This window comes from Camelus ferus, chromosome 12 (assembly GCF_009834535.1).
Source record: "Camelus ferus isolate YT-003-E chromosome 12, BCGSAC_Cfer_1.0, whole genome shotgun sequence".
Classification (NCBI taxonomy): domain Eukaryota; kingdom Metazoa; phylum Chordata; class Mammalia; order Artiodactyla; family Camelidae; genus Camelus; species Camelus ferus.
In genome coordinates this window covers 21,303,236-21,328,423 of record NC_045707.1, presented here as the reverse complement: position 1 = coordinate 21,328,423, position 25,188 = coordinate 21,303,236, and the positions used below count along the sequence as shown (strand labels likewise).

The 25,188-nt window shown below is 35.0% G+C and overlaps 2 protein-coding genes and 1 long non-coding RNA gene across 8 annotated transcripts in view; 2 read left to right on the top strand and 1 right to left on the bottom strand.

Moving 5' to 3' along the window:
- TAFA2 (TAFA chemokine like family member 2) overlaps nucleotides 1-12,723 on the bottom strand; it is a 439,356-nt gene extending 426,633 nt beyond the window's left edge. Inside the window, exons 1-2 of the mRNA XM_032493135.1 lie at nucleotides 11,796-12,723; nucleotides 10,668-10,741 (exon numbers count right to left, since the gene is read on the bottom strand). The gene's annotated coding sequence lies outside the window, so the exon portion shown is untranslated. The remainder of the gene's footprint in view (nucleotides 1-10,667; nucleotides 10,742-11,795) is intronic.
- USP15 (ubiquitin specific peptidase 15) overlaps nucleotides 12,711-25,188 on the top strand; it is a 108,950-nt gene continuing 96,472 nt past the window's right edge. For all 6 annotated transcript variants that reach the window (XR_004324535.1, XM_006192376.2, XM_006192375.2 and 3 more), the window contains exon 1: nucleotides 12,711-13,122. Coding sequence is in view for 5 of the 6 variants with exons in the window: in XM_006192376.2 (XP_006192438.1) it covers nucleotides 13,034-13,122 (89 nt within the window). In the remaining variant the exon portion in view is untranslated. The remainder of the gene's footprint in view (nucleotides 13,123-25,188) is intronic.
- On the top strand, nucleotides 14,050-25,070 carry LOC116667627. Its single transcript, XR_004324538.1, has 3 exons — nucleotides 14,050-14,060; nucleotides 16,466-16,468; nucleotides 24,783-25,070. It is a non-coding gene; the product is annotated as an uncharacterized LOC116667627 (long non-coding RNA).

The following is a 25,188-nucleotide window of genomic DNA, read 5'->3' as shown; positions in this document are numbered from 1 at the left end:
TTGAAGACAGCACTGTTAAGATGACATTGCCCCCAAACTGACCTACAGATTCCAAGCAATCTTTATCAAAATCCCAGCTGACTTCTTTACAAAAATTAAGAAGATAATTCCAATATTTATACAGAATTTCAAGGGTCCAGAATATCCAAAACAATACTGAAAAAGAACAAAGTTGAAGAATGCACACTTCTCAATTTCACAATGTATTACAATGCTAGAGTTATCAAAGCAATGCGATACTGCCATTAGGATAAACATAGAGATAAACAGAATTGAGAGTCTTCACAGTAATGCTAAATTAATTTTCAAAAACAGTGCCAAGACAATTAAATGGGAGCAAGAAAAATATTCTTCATACCATTCACACAAACCAGGATGTTTATAATCAAAAAGACAGACAGGAGGGTATAGCTCAGTGGTAGAGTACCAGCTTAGCATGTACAAGGTCCTGAGTTCAATCCCCAGTATCTCCATTAAATAAATAAATACATATAACTTTTTTTAAAAAGACAGATAATAACAGGGATTGCTGATGATGTGGGGAAATTGGAACCCTCACTGACTGCTAGCGGCAATGTAAAATGATGTAGGCACTCTAGAAAACAGTCTGACGGTTCTTCAGATGATTAGACATAATGTGACCATTTGACTCAGCAGTCCCACTCCTAGGATGGAAACATATATCCACACAAACACTTGTACATGAATGTTCATACAACATTTTTCATAGTAGTCAAAAAGTTAAAACATCCCAAATGCCCATCAACTATGAATAGATAAACTAAAGGTAATATATCCATACAATAGAATTGTTATTATTACTATTATTATTCAGCAATAAAAAGAAATGAAGAACTGATACATGCTACAACATAGATGAACCTTGAAAACATCATGCTAACTCAAAGATGCCAGTTACAAAGGATCATACATCGTATGATTCCATTTAAATGAAGTGTCCAAATAGGGAGGTTGGTAGAGATAGAAAACAAATTCATGGTTGCTTGGGGCAGAGGGGCTGAGTGGGTTGGGATGACAGCTAAGGGACGTGGGTTTGGAAGACAGTAGTGACAATATTGTAAAACTGAGGGGATAGGTGCACAACTGTGTGAAACACTAAAAGACATTAGATGGTACACTTTATAAGAGTCAAATGTATGGCATGTGAAATACATATCAAAGTGGTTTTAAAAAAAAGAAAAAAACATCCTGAGTGGTTGTGTAGCCATGTGTTCAGCTGAAACTTCTATTGCTATGGAAGAAAGGGAGAATATACATTTGGCAACAGCAAGCAGTCTTTGCCATAGGGAGTACTATGACTTTTAACACGTTTAGCACAATCTCCAATTTGGTAGCAAATCATGTTACATTAATAATGCCCAACATCATTAATACAGTGACTAACTGAATCAGTGTGATATTATAGGAAGAGCAACCAAGTAAGAGTCAGGTTATTTGGATGCTAGTCCTGACCCTACCCTTTTACTAGCTTTATGACCTTGGTAAGTCACAACTTCTCTAAGTATTAAACTGCTCATCCAAAAGGTAAAGATTAAATGAGATGCTAGGTCCATTGAGTTGTATGAACATTTGATTTCAACTCTACAAATATAACTTTTCACAGATCGTTTCCTCCCTACTTGTCATTTCAAGAGTCAAGCACTTGGTTAGAGTGTTGCCTTGAACCCCTTTCATGTATATCAACCACCATAGATATTGTTTAAACAAGTTACCTCTCATTCTCAAATAGTTGATCTTTAATTTTCCTTGTCTTTCAAGAGTTTGTATTTTACCATTTGAGGTACTGAAAGTGACTGAGAACTTTTCTCCTTAATACTTACTATAGACTCTTAGGGCTGAATTAAATCAGGGTAGCAAATCCAAACCTCTGACTTAAACAGAAAAACATTCAACTACAATTTTAAATATCATTAGTAAAGGAGAGTCCCTGAATTATCTGGCAATAATTTCCAAATAGGAAAATACTAGTTATAGCTAATCCAAACCCTTCAATTCCATCTGTCTCCAGTTAAGGGAAATGCATCTCTAAATAGCATTCTTCTAGGTGTTTTGCTCTTAAATTTAATTATATTTAATTATTCTTAGCTATTTTAAAGGCCATCTTCATATTGCCATTGTCTCTTGTGTGTTATATGTTTTATGTAATAGTTCACTCATTCGAGGCTCCTTTGAGTCTCATGCTGTATTATTTCTTACCTGTCAAAATATGAGTCCAAAGAGTTAGCTTCATAAATCAAAACACAGGAACTTCCAGTACTTTTCAGGGAAGTCATGTTTTCAATTTCATGGACCCCTAAGCTGCTCCCTAAGCATGTTGTACTCACAGAAGAGATATGGGTCCAGGAAGAAAAAACCATTTAAACTCATGTGGGATAGGGTGAGGTAGGATAGAGGTGGGTACCCACTGCTACTAATGCTTTTACTTTTAACATATGTTGTAGTCTCTATAATTGAAATTTGTCAAAGAACTGCTTAACTTCATAAAATCATCTAGGGAGCTTCTAACATTGCATATTCCTAGTTCTAACCTCCTGATTTTCTGATTTGGGAGACAACCAAGAATGTGCTATTCTTACATATCCCCTGCTTTATTTTTACATATATTAAAGTTTGAGCATGACAACGGCCTACAAAAAGATCTTTTCCTCCTTTCAGTCTTTCCACAATAAAATCCACTTCTAATAAGATTTTCTTGTGATAATCTTTAAATGCAGTGACAAAGACTATGATACTTAAAAACATAAAGTGAACAAGATTTTTATATAAAGTCTGCAAATTACCACACATTTAAGTTTTCATACAGAAATACGAGTTGTATACTATTTATACAAGTATTTCATTCCGTTTAAGCATTATCTAAATAGAGATGAATATATAAATACAAATATATACAAATATAAATATCTATATGCCATAGTATGTATTTGTATTACATTTATATTTAACCATTTATGGCTTAATAAATCTTAAATAAAGTCTTTTAATGTAGGCAGTACAACTCTTTTAGCAGAAATATAAATTGCTTTTACATTGTTTACTAAAAACATTTATCATCCATTGGTTATATCATTCTTAGCAGTTTATTGTATTTAACAGAAATACAATTTATCTATTAAAAAAGGAAGCCCAATGGATGATAAATGATTAACATAGACATCAAATAGAAGAAATCATTGAATATAAAATCAACCTACTGATACAAGTCAGCATTTTTATTAAAGAAATTGTCATAATTTTAAAGAAGAAAAAAAAATCCTAGATGAAGTGATGCCAGTTATAGTATATGAGAGTTATACTAGAGTTTGTTTATGTAATTCACTGAGACTAAATATTCCTAGAAGGCTAGACATAGAAATTGTTCTACCAAGAACTGATAATCCAACCTTACAGCTACTACATAATTTTGCTCTTATCACAAGGTCATTGATGAATCCAGGCAAAAGTAATTCAAGAAACCAACCAAAAAAAAAAAAAAAAAGAAGAAGAAGAAGCCAACCTATCTCTTTACACGAATGCTTCCCAAACTGAAGAGCACAAGAATCACCTGTGAAATTGTTAATATGCAGAATGCTAAACATTATTCCTGATTCACCTACTAAGCCACATATTAAAATGCACCTTAAATGTTTGTGATACAGCTAATTTACAGACGACATTTTTAGAAATCCTGCCTGAGACTGAAATGACTTTCTCTTTTAACCCTCCAGCCATTAACAGTCCATTGGATAAGTGACATACCAGCGGTGAAAAGGAAGAGCAAATTCTATATTAGTTCCATCATCCCCTTCTGAAGTTCAGGTGAAGATTACATTCTCAGATTCCTTGCTTCCTAATTTAAGAGTTCCTTTTTTTGTGAGTTCCTTTTTCTAGAACTTAACTTGAGGTGCCTGAGTCTATTCTTGACCAGAGAATGCTATTTCTGTAGCTTTAAAGGCCAAATTTCTCAGTTCTTGTTCTTGCATATCATGACAGCAAATATGTAATAAAATCAAAGTTGGTGAAAGTTTCCTTCCTAGTGAATTATCATTTCCCTTAGATGAATCTTTCTGTATTTTTAAAAACTGATTTACTCTCTTTAACATAGTTTTAATGTTTTTTCAGCTTGAAAAAGTATTCACATCCTTAGAACCTGTTATTGTTTGTTTTCTGAAGTTATTTATGCAATATGAGAACAGAAAGCTTACAAATGCAAACCTTGTCAACAGTAGAAGAATTTGGGGGAAATTTCTTTTATTTTGGAAGTCTGACAGTTCTGAACTGTCTTTTAATTTTCTAGTTTCCTTTATTTCCACTTCAAGAGGAAAAAAATTTGAAATTCATTTTTCTCTGAAAGGGCTAAAAGAAACTTGCTACTGGACAGCTGCATGTAAATCAATGAAGTTAGAACACTCCTTCACATCATACACAAAAATAAACTCAAAATGGCTTAAAGACTTAAACATTAGACAAGATACTATAAACCTCTTGGAAGAAAACATAAGCAAAACATTATCTGACATAAATCTTAGCAATGTTCTCCTAGGGCAGTCTACCCAGGGAATAGAAATAAAAGCAAAAATAAACAAATGGGGCCTAATTAAACTTATAAGCTTTTGCAGAGCAAAGAAAATCATAAGCAAAACAAAAAGACAACCTACAGAATGGGAGAAAATATTTGCAAATGATGAGATTGACAATGGCTTAATTTCCAGAATATATAAACAGCTCATGCAACTTAATAACAAAAAAACAAACACCCAATCCAAAAATGGGCAGAAGACCTAAACAAGCAATTCCCCAATGAAGACATACAAATGGCCAGTAGGCACATGAAGAAACGCTCAATATTATTAATTATCAGAGAAATGCAAATCAAAACTACAATAAGGTATCACCTCACACCAGTTGGAATGGCCAGCATTCAAAAGTCCACAAATGATAAATGCCAAGAAGGGTGTGGAGAAAAGGGAACCCTTTTATACTGTTGGTGGGAATGTAGTTAGGTGCAGCCACTATGAAAAATAGTATGGCGATTCCTCAAAAAACTAAAAATAGACTTGCCACATGATCCAGCAAGCCCACTCCTGGGCATATATCCTAAGGGAACTCTAATTCTAAAAAACAAATGCACCCCAAAGTTCATAGCAGCACTACTTACAATAGCTGAGACATGGAAACAACCTAAATGTCCATTGACAGATGACTGGATAAAGAAGTTGTATTATATTTATACAATGGAATACTATTCAGCCATAGAAAAGAATAAAATAATGCCATTTGCAGCAACATGGATGGACCTGGAGATCATCATTCTAAGTGAAGTTAGCCAGAAAAATACCATATGATATCACTGATATGTGGAATCTAAACAAACAAACAAAAAAAGATACAAATAAATATTTACAAAACAGAAACAGACTCACAGACACAGAAAACCAAACTTATGGTTTCCAGGAAGGAAAGGGTGTCGGAAGGGATAAATTGGGAGTTTGAGATTTGCAGAACCTAACTACTATATATAAAATAGATAAAACAAGTTCTGTATAGCACAGGGAACTATATTCAGTATCTTGTAACTATAATGAAAAAGAATGTGAAAACAAATACATGTGTGTGTGTGTAATATATATATGACTGAAACATTATGCTGTACACCAGAAATCAACACAACATTGTAAACTGACTATACTACAATTTAAAAAAAAAGAAACTTGCTGAACAGCACCATTTATATGAACCACTCAAAAGCAGTTAGAGCATTACAGAGTCTAAGGAGTATTACTTAAAACCACTCAGCTCTTGCTCTATTAAAAGCAGCATATTTTCCTCCTTACCTTGATCTACTTCTGCTTTCCAGCAACCACTTTAGGTAGTCAGTAGACCTGGGTTTCATTCTTATTATTAACTTGCCTACGAAGAAATTTCACTTAGTAAGAACTTATCAAGGAACCACTGTCCACATAGAGCTGTACTAAATAGCTTGGGAGATAGAAAGAAAAAAAGGGAGGGAGGAAGGGAAGGAGGAAGAGAATCAGGGCAGAAGGAAAGAAGGAAACAAAGTTTTGACCGCATGTATTTGTAATATATTTTGGCTAGCAGTTATATGTATTATCCAGCTCATATGTGTTTATGGCTCCACTCCCTTCATAAATCATCTTGACCCAATTTCCTCTGATTGTAATACATGAGGTTGCTCTTGCTTCCCTACACTGTTTCAGCATCTGCATTAGTGAGTCTTTATAGCATTTCTTTTGCATAGTATGCCAAAGAGTATTCTACTACAACTGGTCTAGAAGCTGTTTGTATCTGCTATCATCTACCCATGTCCTAATATAATCAGTATAATTTATAAGCTCCAGGTCACATTCTTGATGGATATTTAATAAAATTTGATGTTAAGAATTTGGCGACATTGCCTAAAAAGTTAAAGTAATCTCATAATCACTGAAGAATTTAGTATGGCTATTACCTTCTATATTGTGTCAGTTTCACAGTTCATTGCTAAAAATATCTTTCATACATTCGTGAACCAGCAATCCAGAGAATATAGCTTACTGAGCCCAATTCCTTACGTTATCCATGACATGACACATCTGTGTAGTACTATTGTAGGTCAATGCAGTGTTGAATTTTAGGTCTGAAATATTTTGTTTTGTCTTAATTTACTCAAGGTAGGCTGCTCTGCTACTTACCTGAATTAGTTTTCTATTGATACTGCAACAAGTTACCGTAGACTTAGTGGACTGAGACAACACACACGTTTCATCCTACATTTCTGTAGGTCAGAAGTCAAATGCAGATTTCACTGGGCTAAAATCAAGGCATTAACAAGGAAGTGTTTCTTTCTGGAAGCTTTAGAGGAGAATTCATTTCCTTGCCTTTGGCAGCTTCTAGAAGCCATCTACATTCCTTTGCTTACGGTTCCTTTATTCTGTCTCCAAAAGCCATTTCTCCTTTATCATATTTACCTCTGACTACAGTCCGGAAAGTTTCTCCACTTACAAGGATGTATGTGATTAGATTGGGCCTGACTGGATAATTCAAGATAATCAATCTCCCTATCTCAGGGTCCTTAACCTTAATCAAATCTACAATTTGATTGCCATATTCTGCCATTTTGCCATGGAATGTAATTTATTCACAGGTTCCAGGATTAGGACATGGACTTCCTGGGCAGCCACTGCTCTGCCTTCTGTGCTGTCAGTCCACAGGTAAGATGACTGTAACACATGTATTTGGTCTATTGTGTATCTATGTTCATAATTAGAGGACATTCATAAGCATATGAAAACATTGTTATATCATAGCCTACTATTGGCTTCCAAGTACATTGTTTTACCCTTAATAATACCTTAACAGAAAAGACTGTGAGTAAAGCTGGACTTGTAATATTATCCTTCTTAGCTCCTTTAATGATGGAGTTTCTTTGACATGAGGCACTACTAATTTTAACAGAACTGTTGAAATTACTGCAAAGCAGCCTTGTGATCTCAATGAATTTGTTTAGACATTCAAATTTAGCAGCTGCCCCAGTCTAAGCGGGACAAATATTTTGTAAATAATAATTGCTACTATATATTGAGCTTTGTTATGAGTTTCACATTCATTACTTCATTCCCTTTTGACTGAATTCTATGAAAGAAGTCTATTATTCCTATTTCAGATGAGGAAGCTAAAGTTTCCAGTACCACAGAATTAGCAAGTAGTAGTGTGGGGTATTCAAATATAGGTCTTTCTGATTCTAAACTGTGTAATCTTTCCACTATACTGTATTAAATTTCCATAAACGTTAAGTAAGTCAAGTTATATGTGGGAGTATATTTCCCTCACATGTCATGAACCCCTCATGCTATAGAAATCACATCTAGTGTATCACACAGTGGTCTTGGGCATTAATAATTTTAGAAATACACGACCGACATAGTCCTAGTCAGAAGCATACAGGCTAGCAACAAAAAGTGATAGTAAATATTTTTATAAAATCACTAGACTTGTTTTACCTTCACTGGTGATGTTTTCTAACTTGACTAAAGCTTCTGTGTGGTCTGTAGTGCCCTACTGCTTAGGGATACCTGGAAGATAACATCATGAAAAATTCCTCACTCAATGTCTATATCACTCCTAGAACACAGATGTATTCTTTAAGACTTGCCATTATATTGTTCTAAAACTCTACGTAACCAGTTGAAATCTTTTTACTATTTAAGCCAAAATGAAGAGAAGGGTTGTCCAAACAGAAAATCTAAATAATTCAGTCCTCTCTTGGGAGGAAACAAAGTTAATCTCTCTGGACTCTATATAGCCACAGAATCACTGGAACATTACACAGTCCTCTACTTGACTGTGGATGTGTAGATTTCCAAGATCCAACAGCATAAAAGAAACCATTTTTAAACCCTTGCACAAAACTGATGTAAAGTGAGAATGATCAAGTATATAATGTTAAGATCAATATTTTGTTTAATTTAACTTGTCCTTAAAACAAAAGATCAGCATGTTTGATTTAGCTTTTAAAAGTCCATCCCATTACATGAAGCTTGGGAAAGGACCCAGAGGCTGCTTAACATTTCTATTTTTTCATGAAGTGGTTCTTTATCATCCTTAAAGTCTATCAGTAAATACAACAATATATTCAACCTTGAAATTTGTCAATAACTATAAGCAACAAATAAAACATAAAACAGATTTTCCCTCCTATCAACTTTGATTTGATCTATATCACTCTTGGCTGGCTAGGATAACCTGACTCTTCTTGGAAAAGTTTCCCACCACACAAGCACATTTCATTTTGAAGTATCTAGGACCCACAGAATATACCATGTCTATTAAGAATACTTTTTGTTATAATTCTAGACCTATAAGACTATTTGATTTGTTTATTGATTCAATTCAGTTTAGTTCTATGATCATTTAGTGAGTATCTGCTATAAGGTAGACTGACATCAACCTTCAGAGTAGTGTAAGCGTTCACAATATTTTGTGTGTGCTTCCAAAACAGAGAATATAAAGTGGCAGCTCAGACTAATTAATAAGTAGACTTCATGCCCATGTTAAAATTAAACTTTCTAGATCCTTTATGGTAGAAGACATAATTTTGTTTGTTCTATTCTGCTTTAATTTAAATAACTTCAGTTAGCACAGTCAGTTCATCAGAGTTCCCATAACCCCATACCATCTTACAATAGTTTCGCTTCGCCCATTTACATCAGCTCTATCTAACCCTTGCAAGCATTTGAGTTTCAGCCCCTGGAAGAGTCTAATCACATTATTTTAAATGAGAAAACTAATGCTCACAGAGATTAAATAACTTGGCCGAGGCTACACAGCCAGTTAATGGCACTGAGCCGAGTCAAAATCCAAGTATGCTGGCCCTTTGTATACGATACTGTATTCATTTCACTACTTTTTATTTCTCCTTATCAAGACCTAACATTTATCTGAAATAAGAAGCCTCTGTGTTGGATTTTTTTTTTATGTTTTAAAAACTACATCGGGGCACTTAACAATTTTTATTCATATCTCAAGTTTCAAAATATCATGAACAGATTAAGCACTTTACTGTATGCTGTTTTGGTGTTTGCTCTATTCCCCCCACCTCTCCACTGCCTTTTAGCTGTTCAGATAGCTAGTAAAAGGAAAAGGGAGTCATGAAATTATAAAAGGGAGAAGAATGAAAGGTTGACAGAGTTGAATAGGCATGGGGGAGTGGGGAGTTAACAGAGGGAATAACTGTAGAGGAAGGACAAGGAAGAAGGAAAAAGTGAAACAGTGGCTCCTGAAGACCATAGATAGGAAGAGTTGAGAAATAAAGACAGCTAGGTCATCAATCATTGTTCCTTTAGGGGATGTGCTGATTCTAGCAGATTTTTCCATAGGCTCCTGGAGCCAGCAAGAAACAGAATTGTGAAGTATGCAAAACTCCTCTTGGAATTCTTTGTACTTTCTTGCAATCAGCTCTCTTAAAAAATGCAATGCTTCTTCTTCTTTCTCTGGTCCATCTCAGGGTGAAAACCAGCTCTCATTTGACACCTTAGTTTTAAGACTTACTCTCTCCTGCAATGTTGACATTTGAAGTCCTCTCTCATAATTTTTGAGTATAAGAACCTTTCTGAAAGGGATCATTTAAACATTGGTGAACAAAGAGGAAGTTATCTGATGATCAAGGAATCCGGCTTTTTTGTAAGGTGCACTTTATTCATATCAAGCCTAATTTCTAAAGAACTCAGCATACCCCTTTCCCCTATTTAAAGCCCTAGGTTAAATTTTTAATGGATAAGAAAGGTGCAGAGAACCTGAGAAGGTAATGATGATCAACAGCCAAATGGTACATTTTTATAAAGTTTACTAAGGGAAGCATCAATGAAGACACTCATTCCCAAATAAGCAGAGGTAACCTTTGGCTTATATTCAATTATTTGTGCAATTCAAGGGAAAATAACATTTCTCATCAATTATCTACTTAGTTATTCAGTAGAGAAAATAGATATTCAGTAGCAGACTTTAACCAATTTAGTTTTTATAAACAGTATCTTATTTCTCTTCATAATTGAGAGTAGAAGCATTAAGTAAAATAAGCAGAATTTCCAAAAATTAGTAAACCAAGGTCACTAGAAAGTTGATTGCTATAATCAAGATCATAAAGTTCATTAGAAAAAATAAAAACTTACCCAAACCTTCTAGATTCTGGAGCTAGACTGCTTGGTTTCAAATTTGGGTTCTGCCACATGCCTCAATTCCTTATCTACAAAATAAGAATAATAATATCTACCTTGTTATGAGGATCAAGATAATACTTTAAAGTCTTTAGAACCTGGCTTGGCACTTCATAAGTGCTTGCTAAATAAAATACTCTAACTACTATTCTTTCTTGTCTCTGAAGCCAACTTTAGTTAGGTCTACAAAATGACTTCATAAACCTGACATATAATTCAAGTTGATATTGAATTTACACATCTATATCCAGTTAACTCATTGCCTTGAACATGGTGCAAATGAAGAAAAGGTTATCATACTTTGTTGCAAGGATACAGGTTTCAACATACCAAAAATACACTTTCTCTGAAAGGAGACTGGACAGCAGAGTGTGCATGAGGCATCACTTCTCTATTATGTTATGTTTACAACATGATGGAGAGTATGTTTGCCTTCAAAGTCCGCAACTTTTTTTTCCAACAGCTTTATTGAGATATAGTTTACATACTATTACAACTCATCCTGTCAACAGTGAACATTAGTGTTTATTAAGTAGTTATTATGTCCCAGGTTATAAGAACACATTGTTTCACTTAATCTTCACAAAAATTCTTTAACATAGATATCACCATTCCCAATTTAATGACTAAGCTAAAAGTTAAGTACTTTGCAGCTAGAGGCTGAGGTGAGGTTTGAACTCATGTTCATATGACTCCACTGTTCTTCACATATCATGCTGCCTCTGGAAAATTACTTAGTTATCTTTCAGAGGTTAGGTGGGAAGGGGGAGAATGGGACCCTTTGATGGTGCCCAAAGTTAAACTAATTTTTTAACTTGCAGAAGAAAAGTCAAATAGTATAAGAAACAGCAGTAACTGGAAGGTGTTCTCAGACTTGCAAATCAAGGATGACACAATAATGCAAAATAGTATTATTGCAAAGAAAATAAGCAATCATAAGGCTGATACGCACAAATTATAATGCCAATATACACTACCTCAACTTGGAAGGGTTCAGTACTTCTTACTAGCATATTACTCCCATTTAATGCATTCCCACCAAATGGATAGAGGTTGAAAATGAGTAAACAAGAGAGATCATACAGGAATTCTTATCCATCTTTCAGACTTTTCACTTCACGTTATCTTCAGTCGAATCTCTGGACATCTTCATGCTTGGAAATATTAAGCAGTTTTGCCGCAATTCATTTATTAAACAAATTATTTAGGTGGTTCTTAATTGCTAGGCAGCACTGTGCTAGCCACCAGGTATACAAAGGTTGTTGGGTTTTGGGGTTTTTTTTGTTGTTTTTTAATTAATCTGATTCAGCCCAGTTTACATTTTAGCTCAGGCTTTCGTAAGGAGAGGTAATGAATGTACTACAGTGGATAGACAGCCGGTGGGCTTTGGCAGCTAGGTTACAAACTTGCCGCTCCACATACTGTGTGACCTCGGCATTTGGTTTCTGAGAGACTCGATTTCCCCATATATAACATAATTGGCTTCAAATAATAGCTGGTCTTATTACCTAGTTTCAGGTATACACACCATGGGAAGATGTGGCTATGAAAATGTTACTTTATAACATCGAGGAGAAAGGGTTTATCTCACGCTTTTTCCCCTTTGGTACCCGGCACTATTCGATACGTATTTTACACCCAGTTCACCGAAGAACTGAAACGTGTTTTCACTGCAGTTTAGCTGTCTGGGTGTGCCTGGGGAGGCGTCACAAAGAGCCTATAAAAGGTCTCCACCTACAGGAGTAGGAGCGCAAGAGGGAGCCAGGAAGGGCACTGCGGCTAAGCGTTCGGTTTCGGACTGTTCTCTGTTTGGCCCAATATTCCCCGCGTTTAGGTTCTGCGACTCGCAACGAAAAGACTCGAGTCACGGAGCTGTTAAAATTTTCTGCCATATTTTAGCCGTCCCCACGCCCCCCGCCCCGCCTCACCCTCAAGCGTGAGTGAAAGCACAAATAAGGGTTTTCAGGCGTCTGTGGGAAAGAGGGAGGGGAAGGCAGAAGTCGAGGACCGACGGGGCGGTGGCTCCCCTCAAGCGACAGAGGACCGAGGCCCCAGAGAGGAGAATTAAAACCAGGCGGTCCCGGGCCGGTAGACGCCAAGGAAAGCCGCTGGACAGGCGGGGGCCGATGGGGGGCAGCCGACCGCGGCGGCGCACTCACTCCACCCGGGGCCAACGCTTGTCCGGAGGCGCACCCCCCCTCCCTTACGTCTCTTTTGGTTTCGACCTGCCGGCTGGGCGGGGCCGCAGGACGCCATTCCCACAATGCTCTGGGGCGTGCCGCCGCCGTCGCTGCCGCCTCCGCTACCGCTAGTGGAAGAAGATGGCGGAAGGCGGAGCGGCGGATCTGGACATCCAGCGGTCTGACATCGCGACGCTGCTCAAAACCTCGCTCCGGAAAGGGGACACCTGGTGAGGGAAAGGGGCTGAGGTGGCTGCGGTTGCCCGAGGGTGGTGGAGAACTGGGCGGGAACTGCGGGCTGATGTCTTTCGCGGGTGACAGGTGCGGGCAGGTCCGGCGGCGGCCGCCTCGGGCAGCAGGATTTTGGCCGCTCCGGAAAGGCTGGGGCAGAGATTGGACCCGAAATGAGGGCCAAGGTTCGTGGCTCGTCGGGGCACGCTGAGAGGCTTGAGGGGAGCGGCGGCGACGGCTCGTGCAGTTCTCTTCGTCCTTCTTCCTCTTACAGTGCCGCTCCCACCTCGGGCCTTCCCGAACGATAGGTTACAGTCGTTCTGTGTGAGTCTCTTAATGTTTGACAGGTCCTGGTTCCGCGGCTGCTCACGATCTCATCCACTTTACTTCTTTAGTCATTTCCTTTCCTGGCATTGTCGGCATCCAAGTTCCCTATTCTGATTCTCGTATTCTTCCGGGAGGCGGCTGCAGGATGTTTGCGGTCCGTACTACACAGGTGGCGTGTGTCAGGGCGCCACTTAAGAGAAAAGAACCTTAGTTTTTAGTTCCTTGTCAAAAGGAGGGAGAAGAGTAGGCAACCTTAGGCTTCTGAATGATACCACGTGGCCTTGCGCTTTAGTGGAGGCTTGATAGACGCCGGCAGCGTTTCGCTTAGAAGTGCAGCCCTTCCCTCCTGCTTGAAGGATAACATAGGCCTGCAAAAAGTAGATAAGTCCACTCGAGGCTTTAGCATTTGCTAACAATCAAACTTATAAATATATTTGTAAGGGTGTACTTAAAATGCTGAAGGAAATATTTAGAGATTTTAATATTTGTGGGCCAAGCCAAGTGGTATCCAGAATAACTTCAGGATGTGAATATGTAACAGAGTGTTGTGTTTTATTAGGAAGGATAAAGTTGTCCTTTATTATAATAAAGATTATTTTCTCTTCCCATCGTCACCATAACAGTGGTATATAATTCACAGAATGTTTTTTCATTTACTCAGTATGGCTTAGTGACAGCAGTGTAAAATTTAGACCTGAGTTACCTTAGCTTTCCACTACTTAATTTGCGATATGACTTTGAGGAAAGTTAATTTAAATCATTGCGCCTCACTATCTTCATCTCTGAAATGAACAAGAATAACATCATTATAGGGGATTATCCTAATTCAGTGAAATAGTCTAAAAGATTTTTTGTTTATGAGATAACATTAAGTTACAGTTACCTTCTTATCACAGCCATTTCTGATAAAATGTGGCATTAGGATCATTTTCAAGTAAGCTAGTATATGGCAGACTTGGGACTTGAATTTAAATACTTTGATCTAAGTCTTGGTACTTTTTTCTTACATTGTTAGGCTGCATACTATGTTTATATGATAAAAATCTCTGAGGGTGTAAGCATATACTTGTTGCATTACAGCAAAAAGTATGATTTAATAATTATTGTTGTTAATATTGGAGTGTCTCTAAGATGTTTATTACTGTGGGGAAGTTGGACATTTCCTAGGACATGTATGTTTTCCTTGGCCTGTGGATTGTTAAAGATGAAATCAATCCTTGCTTCTTATTGTTTGTTAAAGAACACTTTAAAATTCCTAATTCACCTTGCCTATTACCTTATAAAAAGAGTAATGTGAATTTCCACAAAATAGAAATGACAATTTAATTTTTATGGATATTCTTTCTAATTCAATTTTAATTTTGGTATGCTGAGTAATAATTGGTATTGTTGACACTACAGGATGATATAAGCAGAATGTGTATTGTGAGCATTAAACTTTAAGGTTTAGCATTTTTGTTTTTTTGACAGTTACTATAAATTATTTTAAAGATCTATTTAGAAGAGTTAATACAGGAAGTCCATAAATTTGAGTCATTTCAATGCTTTCATTTTAAAGAAAAGCAAAGAGAGGCCCAGATATTTAGGTAATAGCAGAATATGCAAATTTTTATCCTCATAGTTGATTTCCTCCATTGATTTCCCCTCTTATTTAAAGGAAAAAAGTGCAGAACAGGATGGTACTGGGATACTGCAGAAGCCGGTTTGTATGTGAGCCAGTTTACTTGCAATTAGCAGGTGAAACCTGTCAAAAAAGGAAATAATGTAGAGCAAAATTTGATTCAGAGTTTTAAGGAGAATAATTTGATAAGTACAAATTTGATAATATATTCATGAGTATGGAATTGGTAAAGGTATTTAATAATTTAGTTGTAACTTGGGCTTATGTTTTTGGAACTCATTGAAACTTGTTAAAAAGTTATTTCTCTTTTTAATGCCTTTTTAAAAAGTCTTTGGTTTAGTCATTTAGGGGTATTTGGGCAAATCCTGTTTGTTGCTTTATAGCTGACATGGGCTATATGCAGCATGAAACATTGTCTTGGTATATGTATGTAACCACCTTGGAAAGACTGGTTGGACTACTGAGAAAAAATGATAAGCTTACCACGAGTTTATTATTGAAAATTTAATACTGATGGTTGATGTTATAGTCAAATGCATTCAAATGAATACATTTCATTAATTAGATTGTAAGCATTTTGCAGCTAAGGACTGCCTCTTAGTACCCTGTTAATTAATGCTAACACCTGGGCAAGGTTAAAGATTTGATTCTATGTGAATACTAGGATTTATTTATTTGTAAGTAGTGAATGATTTTTATCTGCAAAATGACATTCTAGAGATGAAAACAAGTTACCTGTGTCTGAGATGAGGAGGAACAAACCTTATGATATGTTTGGTACTAAACTTTATAGTGACAAAAAAGTCAAAATTGATACAAGAAAGTTACACCTTTTTTAAAAAGTTGGGTTTAAAAGAAACACAAATCTGCTTTAGGAGTAAAGCAGTGGTCTTATAGTGAGTGCTGTTTCTTGATCTGTGTTTCAGCTCCGGGGAGAGATTCAGAAAACCATGAACAAGACTTAGAATTTAGGAACTATAGAAAAGGGATAAAGGAACTAGATGTTTAGCTTAGGATAAATGAAAGATAACTTAATCTTCAGATAAATGGTGGGTTCTAATGAGATAAAAGGAAAATTTGTTTAAAAGTACACTGCATGTAAGTATATTAGGGATGAAGGAACCTAATTGAAGGGGATGGATGATAGTTAAATGAATGAGTTACAAAAACAAGTTGTGGGTTATGAAGTACTGTCTTTGGTGATTTCTTAAAAATAGACTTATAAATAAACAGATGACTACAAATCACTAAAATTACTGCTTTATTTCTCCATTTTTATTAATGTTATTCATCTACCAATCATTTTCACCAAGTTTTATGTTGAAGTATATTCAGAGCTAACTTTACAAATTAAATTTTGCATATCATTTTTGTATAAATCCTAATGAGTTTAGTAGGTTTAAGGTAACTTTGGAGAGTAACTTTAATTTGTATTTGGAGTCATTCAAAATCTGTATGATATTTTATGCCAAAAAATCAGATCAGTCAGGTTTTTAGATAGGAGAAACATTGATTTCAATTTTACAGTTTTCCTTTGATTCCTATTCTTTTACTTAGAAGTCTTTTGAGGATTTTATTTTATATAGTCCCTTATGTTTGTATAACTCTGTTTTAAACTAACAGAAAATAATCTTTAAAAATCAGTTAAGAATGTAAATGGACATTATTAATCAATATGAACTCCAAATTGTTTAGTGTGTACTTGCTAAGGAAGTTTGTACATTACTGTACTGTTAAATTAACTTTAGCTGTGTCAAAGTGTTTACCACTAAAATGGAGTAGATATTACATCATTTGCAGGAAATGAAACCAGAAAGCAAAACTGATTTTTAGTGTTGGTGAAGATAAGGACAAAAATAGTGACATTAAAGCAAATTTTTCACATTTTAGTTGCTTAAAATCAAGAAAAGGAATTTTTCCTAATTTAATCCTTTTCATAAGTTTTTAAGTCATTTTAAGTTGTTAGTGAAACCAAAATTAATGTACCCTATTTGGCCAAGGAGATCCAGAACTTTAGTCAGTGATTTCATTTATCTGCTTAATGACATTCAGGCTTTATATTTTTTTTAATCATTGCCATTTTTTTCATTAGCACACAAGATATTAAATAGGTGGCCTTTTTACAGAATAGTTTTGTGACTCTTGCTTGCATATAAATGTAGTAAGAAAAAATTAGTTTGTCATTCTATGACCTATCATACTACATTTAAGAAAACTGTGTTAGGTACTATTTAAGTATTTACATGTATTAACTTATTTACTCATCACCACAGTTCTAGGGCACTAGAATGTGAATGTGCTGTAATTCACATTTGCCAGAATAGGAATTTGCCCAGATAGGCTCAAAGAGGTGTTCACACAGATATATCTGGGATTTGAACCCAGGTAATCTGGGGTTTAATTCAGACCTTAAAATTACTGTACTGCATTTCCTCTTAGTTTAAAGATACATTTTAAAATGTACTTCCATTTAAAATGTACATTCTTTTTTCTTTAAATGGAGTCTGTTTTATATTTAGCGGCAGAATTTTACCATTTTATCCCACACTTGTCTCTTCTGACTGTTCAGTTTAGCTATGATAGAATACATAGAAAATCTTAACATCTTGCTTTTGGAAATTAAAATGTATTTAAAGATTAATAGGTGATTAACTGAATATGTAGAATGAGTGTTATTTTGATCCAAAAGTACATTTAAACAAGAGAAACTAGAATCACTTATTATTTAGATTTGGGGTTTTGTTTTTCAGTAATCGTAAGCTTTTGTTAGAGGCCACATGGCCCCTTCTCATAAAGTTTTACAGAGACAAGACATCAAGCAGGTACTAAGAGCTTGTAGGATGTTTTGCTTTAGTACTTCACCCATATTTTAGAAGTGTTGGTTTACAGTGAGCAACAGATACACAAGGTTCTCTTTTTCAACTAAAAATCCGTAGGAACAGCCCAGACCAGGAAATGCGAATATGAAAGTTTGGTATTTTATGTTCCATGTTTACCAACTTCTTGTGAATTTTCAAAGTTGAAACACATTGGAATTAAGACAGTGGAAGGTACATAACCGTATTGATACCTCTTTAACATCTTCCTGAAAATTGACAATCCATGTAGTATCACCGCTAATAGAACAATCAATTTTGCCATGTTAGTCGTTAGATATATTCGTTTTATTACTTGAGTTCAGATCGATTTTTAGTTTCCTCACTTTGAGAATCACTTCACTAAAAACCATGGTTATTGATGATAATGAATTGAAACTATCAGGTCTATTGGCAGGGGGAGTAGGGGAAGAGTGAGAACTAGTAGTGAAGGTGTTTACATGCATTATCTGGTTAGATTCTCAAAATAAGGATCAAAGTGTGTATTTATATTCCTTTTTTATAAATGAGAATCTGAGCTCAGAGAAATCAGTTGGTTTCCCTGTGGTTCACAGGTGATAATACCACTACGAGTGAACATTTATTGAATGCTTACTTTGTGCCAGTCAGTATTCTAAATGTTTTATACTTGTGCAGCCATTAAAGCAAGTGCTCTTATTTACCTCATATTATAGATGTTTGATGATTTCAGAGCTGGTTTTTAAATATTATTTAAATACCTGGTTTATGATGATGTAAATACTAAATATTATCAGTATCTCCTTAGTTATTAAAAATGTTTTGTGCTCAAGTGTAATTCAAACAGTATGTCATTAAATCAATAAGCCATTAAACTATTTCTTCTTAGTCCCCATATAGAATTTTTCAACAGTAGGTTTTTTTCTTCGCTGAGTAATGTCAGTTTGGTTTGTGCCTCGTATTTTCATTTCCTTAGTTACCACTGTAATTCGCGCTGTTTTATATTTATTCCTTTGAAGTCATTTCTCCAGATTCTTTCTCCAAGGGAATGTAGCTGCTTCTAACTTTATCATACGGTTTACACAGAGGTCACTAACAAAGAAAGCTAGAGTAAGTCTGGTTGGTAATAAGTGACCTCAGTTTTGGATACTGATTAAAATAATGTGTTTGAGAGAACAATCAGGAATGGCTCCTCAAAAAGAAGTAAAGAAGCTCAGATTCTAATATAAGGCAGAAAATCTCTGTAGGATTAACCTATATTCTGCATAGTTTTCTTACAGCTCTCCAAAAAGAAAAGGAGGATAATGACTATTTTTTTTTCTTCTTCATGAGAAGAAGAGCTAAGAATGCTGTCCCTCCACTCTCTTTTTAGCTTTGAGGAGACCCAGATACTTTTGTGATAATTCGTCGTTTTTCAGGAAAATCGTTTAGCAGAAGTAGCCACAGAAAGGACTTCTTGTGAAAGAAGTCAAAGGCTCTCACAAGCAAGTCCAAAGTGGCTCTGAGACCAGGCTAAGTTTTAGAGTATCAGTTAAATCAAAACCTGGAAGCATTAGAGAGAAAATTAATTACTTGAGTAAAAAGAGCATCAAGTTTCTGTAGTAAAAGAATAATAAGGATGATAGTTTATCATGCTGTATATTACATCTTTAGTAATCTTACAACTGTAAAGTTTGTAGCTTTTGACAGCCTTCATCCAATTCCCCTTACCCGGACCCTTGCCTCCAGTAACCACAAATCTGATCTCTTTTTCTGAGTTTGATTTGTTGTTTTTGAAGTATAATTGACCTATAACATTATGTTACTTCCTTTTATACAACATAATGATTTGATATTTCTGTGCATTTCAAAATGATCACCACAATAAGTCTAGTTACAATCTGTCGCCATACAAAAATACTACATAATTATTGACTGTATTCCCCACACTGTACTCTTCATACCTGTGACTCATTTATTTTGCAACTAAAGTTTTTACCTCTTAATCTCCCTTCACCTATTTCTCTTCTCCCTCGACCTTCCTGCTCTCTGGCAACCACCTGTTTGTTCTCTGTATCTATGACTCTGTTTTTGTTTTGTTATGTTTGTTCATTTTTTCATTCCACGTGTAAGTGAAATCATACATACTTGTCTTTTTGTTTGACTTACTTCACTTAGCGTAATACCCTCTACATCTATGTTGTAACAGATGACAAGATTTCATTCTTTTTATGGCTAAGTAATATTCCATTGTAATACCAGTAACAGTGCTGTATTTATATATGAAAGTTAAGAGTTCTCATCATAAGGAAAAAAGCTTTCTTCTATTTAATTTTGTATCTATATGAGATCATGGATGTTCACTAACCTTATTGTGGTAGTCATTTCATAATGTGTATAAGTCAGATCATCATGCTGTACTCCTTAAACTTTACAGTGCTATATGTCATTAATATCTCAAAACTAAATGGTAAGAAAAAACAAATGGTAAGGGTTAAATGATCGTGGTAAAAGAGACCTGATAATTTGGGTTGCTTTATATTATTTAGCAATATGTTGTAATAGCTTGACAGAGTTTAACAGTTTAATCAAGAGATTTATCTTTGATACAGGTGGAAAATGTATTTTCACAAATTTGAATGGATTTCAAGTTGAAGAAACTTGATTCTCAGGAGAGGTGTAGTTAAGTACTGTATAGTTGTACACAGTACTTACAGTTGTGGCTGTATAGTTAAGACTATGATTACAAAAATTACCACTCACTTACCATATTAAGAGTCTTTTGCCTGAATGAAATAAGTGATAGTGTTCTCATTTTACAGATTTAGAAACAGTTAAGTACAGAGTTAGGTGCATATGGTAATAAACCCAGTGGTAGAGCAGAGATTCTAACCTAGGCAGTCAACTCTAGCGCCTGCATTTTATACTGTACAGTCAGCCTATGAATGATAAGCTATACTCTTTTTATGAAAGTAGTTTTTTGAGGGATGAATAGCTGGAAGTATTGAAATCAAGAAGTGATAGCTTTGTCATAAACACCATGTTCATCTATTATCCATGTGAGGAACCTATAGAATTTCCTAGGTCTTCCTGGTTTAGCATTCTAGTCTTAGTCTCATTTCTAACTGAGCTCTTTGATACAGATGGTAGTTCCCATTTCTTGCAAATTATTTACTTATTTCTGTCTAATAAGACTTCATATATCATTTATATTATTCCCATACATTTTACTAAGTCCTGACTTTCACTTCAAAATCTGTCCCAAAACCAATCTCTGTAAAATCATCCCTAGTAATCCCATCCAGATCCGTGGCCCTTTCACTTAAAAAAAAAAAAAGATAACAGTTTTATTGTGATATAATTCACATATCACACAATTCTCCCACTTGATATATACAATTCACTGGGTTTGGGTATATTCACAGAGTTGTGCAACCATCACCACAATCAATTTTGGAATGTTTTTAATCATCCCTAAAAGAAACCCCATGCCTATTAGTAGTCTCCCCCGCTCCTATTTCTCCCCAGATCTCCTGTGTTGGCAGCTACTAATGTACTTTCTTTTCTATAAATTAGCCTTCTGGATATTTCATGTAATTAGCATCATATAATATGTGTGATTTTTGTGTCTGGCTTCATGCGCTTTTTTAGGTTCATCCCTTTTGTGGTGTGTATCAGTACTTCATTTCTTTTTATTGCCAAAAATGTTCCATTGTATAGATACACCACTTTAAATGTATCACTTCATCATTGATGAACATTTGGCTGTTTATACTTTTTGGCTGTTACAAATAATCCTGCTATGAACATTTATGTGCAAGTTTTTGTCTGGATGAAAGTTTTCAATTCTCTTGGTTGTATACCTAGGAATGGAATTGTTAAGTCTCTATGTTTTTTTTTCAAAACTGGTAGACTCTTTTCCAAAGTGGCTGCACCACCTTGCATTGCCACCAGCAATGTATGAGGGTTCCAAGTTTTCCACATCTTTGCAGCACTTGTTATTGTTTGTCTTTTTGATTATAGCCATCTTGGTGGATGTGAAGTGGTATGTCATTGCGGTTTTGATTTGCATTTCCATAATGGCTAATAGTGTTGCACATCTTTTCATATATGCTTATTGGCCATTAGTATATCTCTGATAAAATGTCTAGATCCTTTGCCCATTCTTTATCTTTTTTATTATTGAGTTTTAAGAGTTCTTTATATATTCTAGATACAGATTCCTTATCAGATAGATGATTTGCAAAATTTTCTCTAATTCTGTGGTTTTGTTTTCACTTTCACAATGTTACTTGGCCTCCTTCCTGAGTTCTTTGTCTCTTAGTTTAGATGTAAAAAGAGGTCATAAAAATTGGTTCTTGCCAACTGACTGATTTAGTATGCAGAGCAGAAAATAGGTTGGAAATGCTTGAAATCTAAAGATATAAAGGGATGATTAACCAAGCTATTGGTTTATTTGAAAGAACTTAATAGCTTTCTTTGGTTAAGTTTTACTGAAACAATGAAATTCTGAGTTTTAGTTTGTGGTACTTAAAAAAATTAGTGAAATGTTTGGTTTATAATGATTTAAAATACTAGATTCTATTAATGTATCTTTTAGTATTAAAAACGGTTTTATGCTGTTGCTACTCAAATGTAATTTAAACAGTATTTTATTAAATGAGAAGATTAGTCATAGAGTGAATTAGCATCTAAAATTGTTTATGCTGTTAATCTTACACATGATAGTTATACATGTTCTCAGATTGTGTTACATTGGATTAGGCTGAAATATTTGTGTGTTTTCTTAAAATGTAAAAGAATGAGTAGGATGTTTTTTAAAAATAAACATTATATTTATGTTAGTATTAGGCAATTGAGAAGGAACTGCTTATCTGAAAGTTCTCAGCATACATGTACTAATCAAAAAAAAAAAAAAAAAGAGCTGTGCATCCCCTAGCTCTGTGGTTTTCTAAATCCAGCTATTGGGATTTCCCCATTTCCCCATACTTCTAAACTTCTGTATATGTAGGACTATTTCTCAGTCATTTATTGGTCCCTTTAAATCTTCTTTAAATTTGCTTCTAGTGTGTATAAAAACACTAAACAACTTTTGAGACTCTCCTATCTTTCCTGACTACTACTCCCCCCCCCCCAAAACTACCAAACAACAACAAAAACCCCACAACCTGGCCTTTTTAGTTCTTAAGAGTGGCTTTTCTGCATTTGAAGACTGACTTAAAATTGTCTCAGATTTATTTTGGGTCCTGAAATTGATCCTGCTTCTCTGGAGCCATTGAAAATTATTCTGCCCAGACCACTATACAAATTTCCTTTCTTGATGCCTTTAGAACATTAAGCATCATACAATATAGACCTTTTTGAAATACTCATAAATTTAAGTTTTTGATTTATTAAACATCTCACTCATATTTGAACCTCCCAACAATCCTGTGAGATATCCTAGGGGTCTTCATGAAATATAAGTCAACCTTATCATCTTATCTCCCTTCTCAAAAATCTTTCAATGGCTTTCCTTTGCATTCTGGATAAAATCCTTATCATGACCTTAAAGGCATTATATAGTCTGGCCCCAGCCTACCTTATCTAGCATTTCTCCTCCCCTAGTCATAAACTCCAACCTCATTCAGTCAGTTCCTCCAACATACTGAACTCCCAAAATTGTTCTGGCCCTGGCACATCCTTCAGTCTGGATAGCTTTTTTATCTTGCTCTTCCTGAAATAACTCCTGTTCATATGCTAAAATACTACTTTTTCAGAAAGGCTTTTCTGTATTCTAAGTAGCGACCTTATGCTTTCATAACTCCCTATCCTTCATAACACTTACCACAACATTTTACTATATGTCTTAATTACTTACTGTCTCTTTTCTCCACTAGACTCTGAATTCTGTAAACATAGGGACCTTGGTTATTTTGCTAGTACCTATTCGTATGGAATACCATATACATTGTAGACCTTCAGTAAATATTTTTTGAATGAATGAATTTCCATTTCTAAAATGAACAATCTAAAGGCTTATAGCATTGAGTAAATTCTAGACCTCACAGCAAGTAATGTCAGAAAGAGAACTTTGGTCTTGTACTTCTACAATAAATTTAGAATTCATATCTCCTCAAGTTTGATTTCAGTAGATGAGAAAATTTTTAAGCAAAAGTAATTATGGAAACAAATTGCTATTGGATGTGGAGAAAAATTCACCCACAATTTAGTACTTACCACAACTCTAGAATACCTCTTAAAAGAAAGACAGTGCTTATTTTTTCCTGTAGTCTTAATTGATGTGAAAAAAAGGACTCTTACATAGGTAGAGGGCAAACACTCAGGCTTTTTCCACTAACTTCTTAATAGGCAAAGATCAAACATTTACCAAAAGATACCTGCACTTTGGAAATACTTATTTTCTTCATGAGTGAAATAGATAAAAATTGCTAGGACAGGTCTTTAAAATAAATAAATTTCACTTCTTCCTTCTGCTTCTTTTAATAAAGAAAATCCTTACTATTTCATAGAAAGGGGAATATGATGTATGATTTTACTAAGTCTCTGTTACATCTTTAGATTTTTGTTAAATGAGATTTAAAGTAAAGTTTAATATAATAGAAGGAGCACTGAACTTTAGTCTGAAAACTAGAGTGCACACTGAAAACAGGTCCTGCATACTCACTTATTGTTATGTGACCTTGATAAGTCACATAACTTCTCTGAGTTTTGACTTCCACAGCAGCTAAGTAAAAAAAAAGGAGAAAAAGTTACTTTAATGATTAATTAATGTGAAAACACTTTATACAAAAATTACTTAAATATAAAGCATTTCTATTCTGTTATGTGATAACAAAATTTTAATTTTAACAGAAGAGTGACATGGTCTTATTTGTGTTTTTAAAATGTCTGGCAGCAGAATGGAGGATGGATTGGAAGCCAGCAAATTTAAAACAGAGATAAAAGTTGGGCACCTTTTATAGTACTCTATGCCACTTAAAAATGATGGAGAAGAGGAGGTACAGAACTAACGTACTCTTCTGAGAATGGAGAGGAGAGGGACAGACTTGATTATTCAATGTTAAGGAGTGAAGGAGGAGTATAAAATAATCTGATTTCTAGCTCGGGAAATTAAATTATGAACCTCCCAACAATTTTTTTTGTATATATATATGTATATATATATACACACATATATATAGAAGTAGAGTCCATTTACAATGTTATATCAATTTCTGGTGTACAGCACAGTGCTTCAGTCATACACGAACATACATACATTTGTTTTCATGTTCTTTTTCACCGTAAGTTACTACAAGATA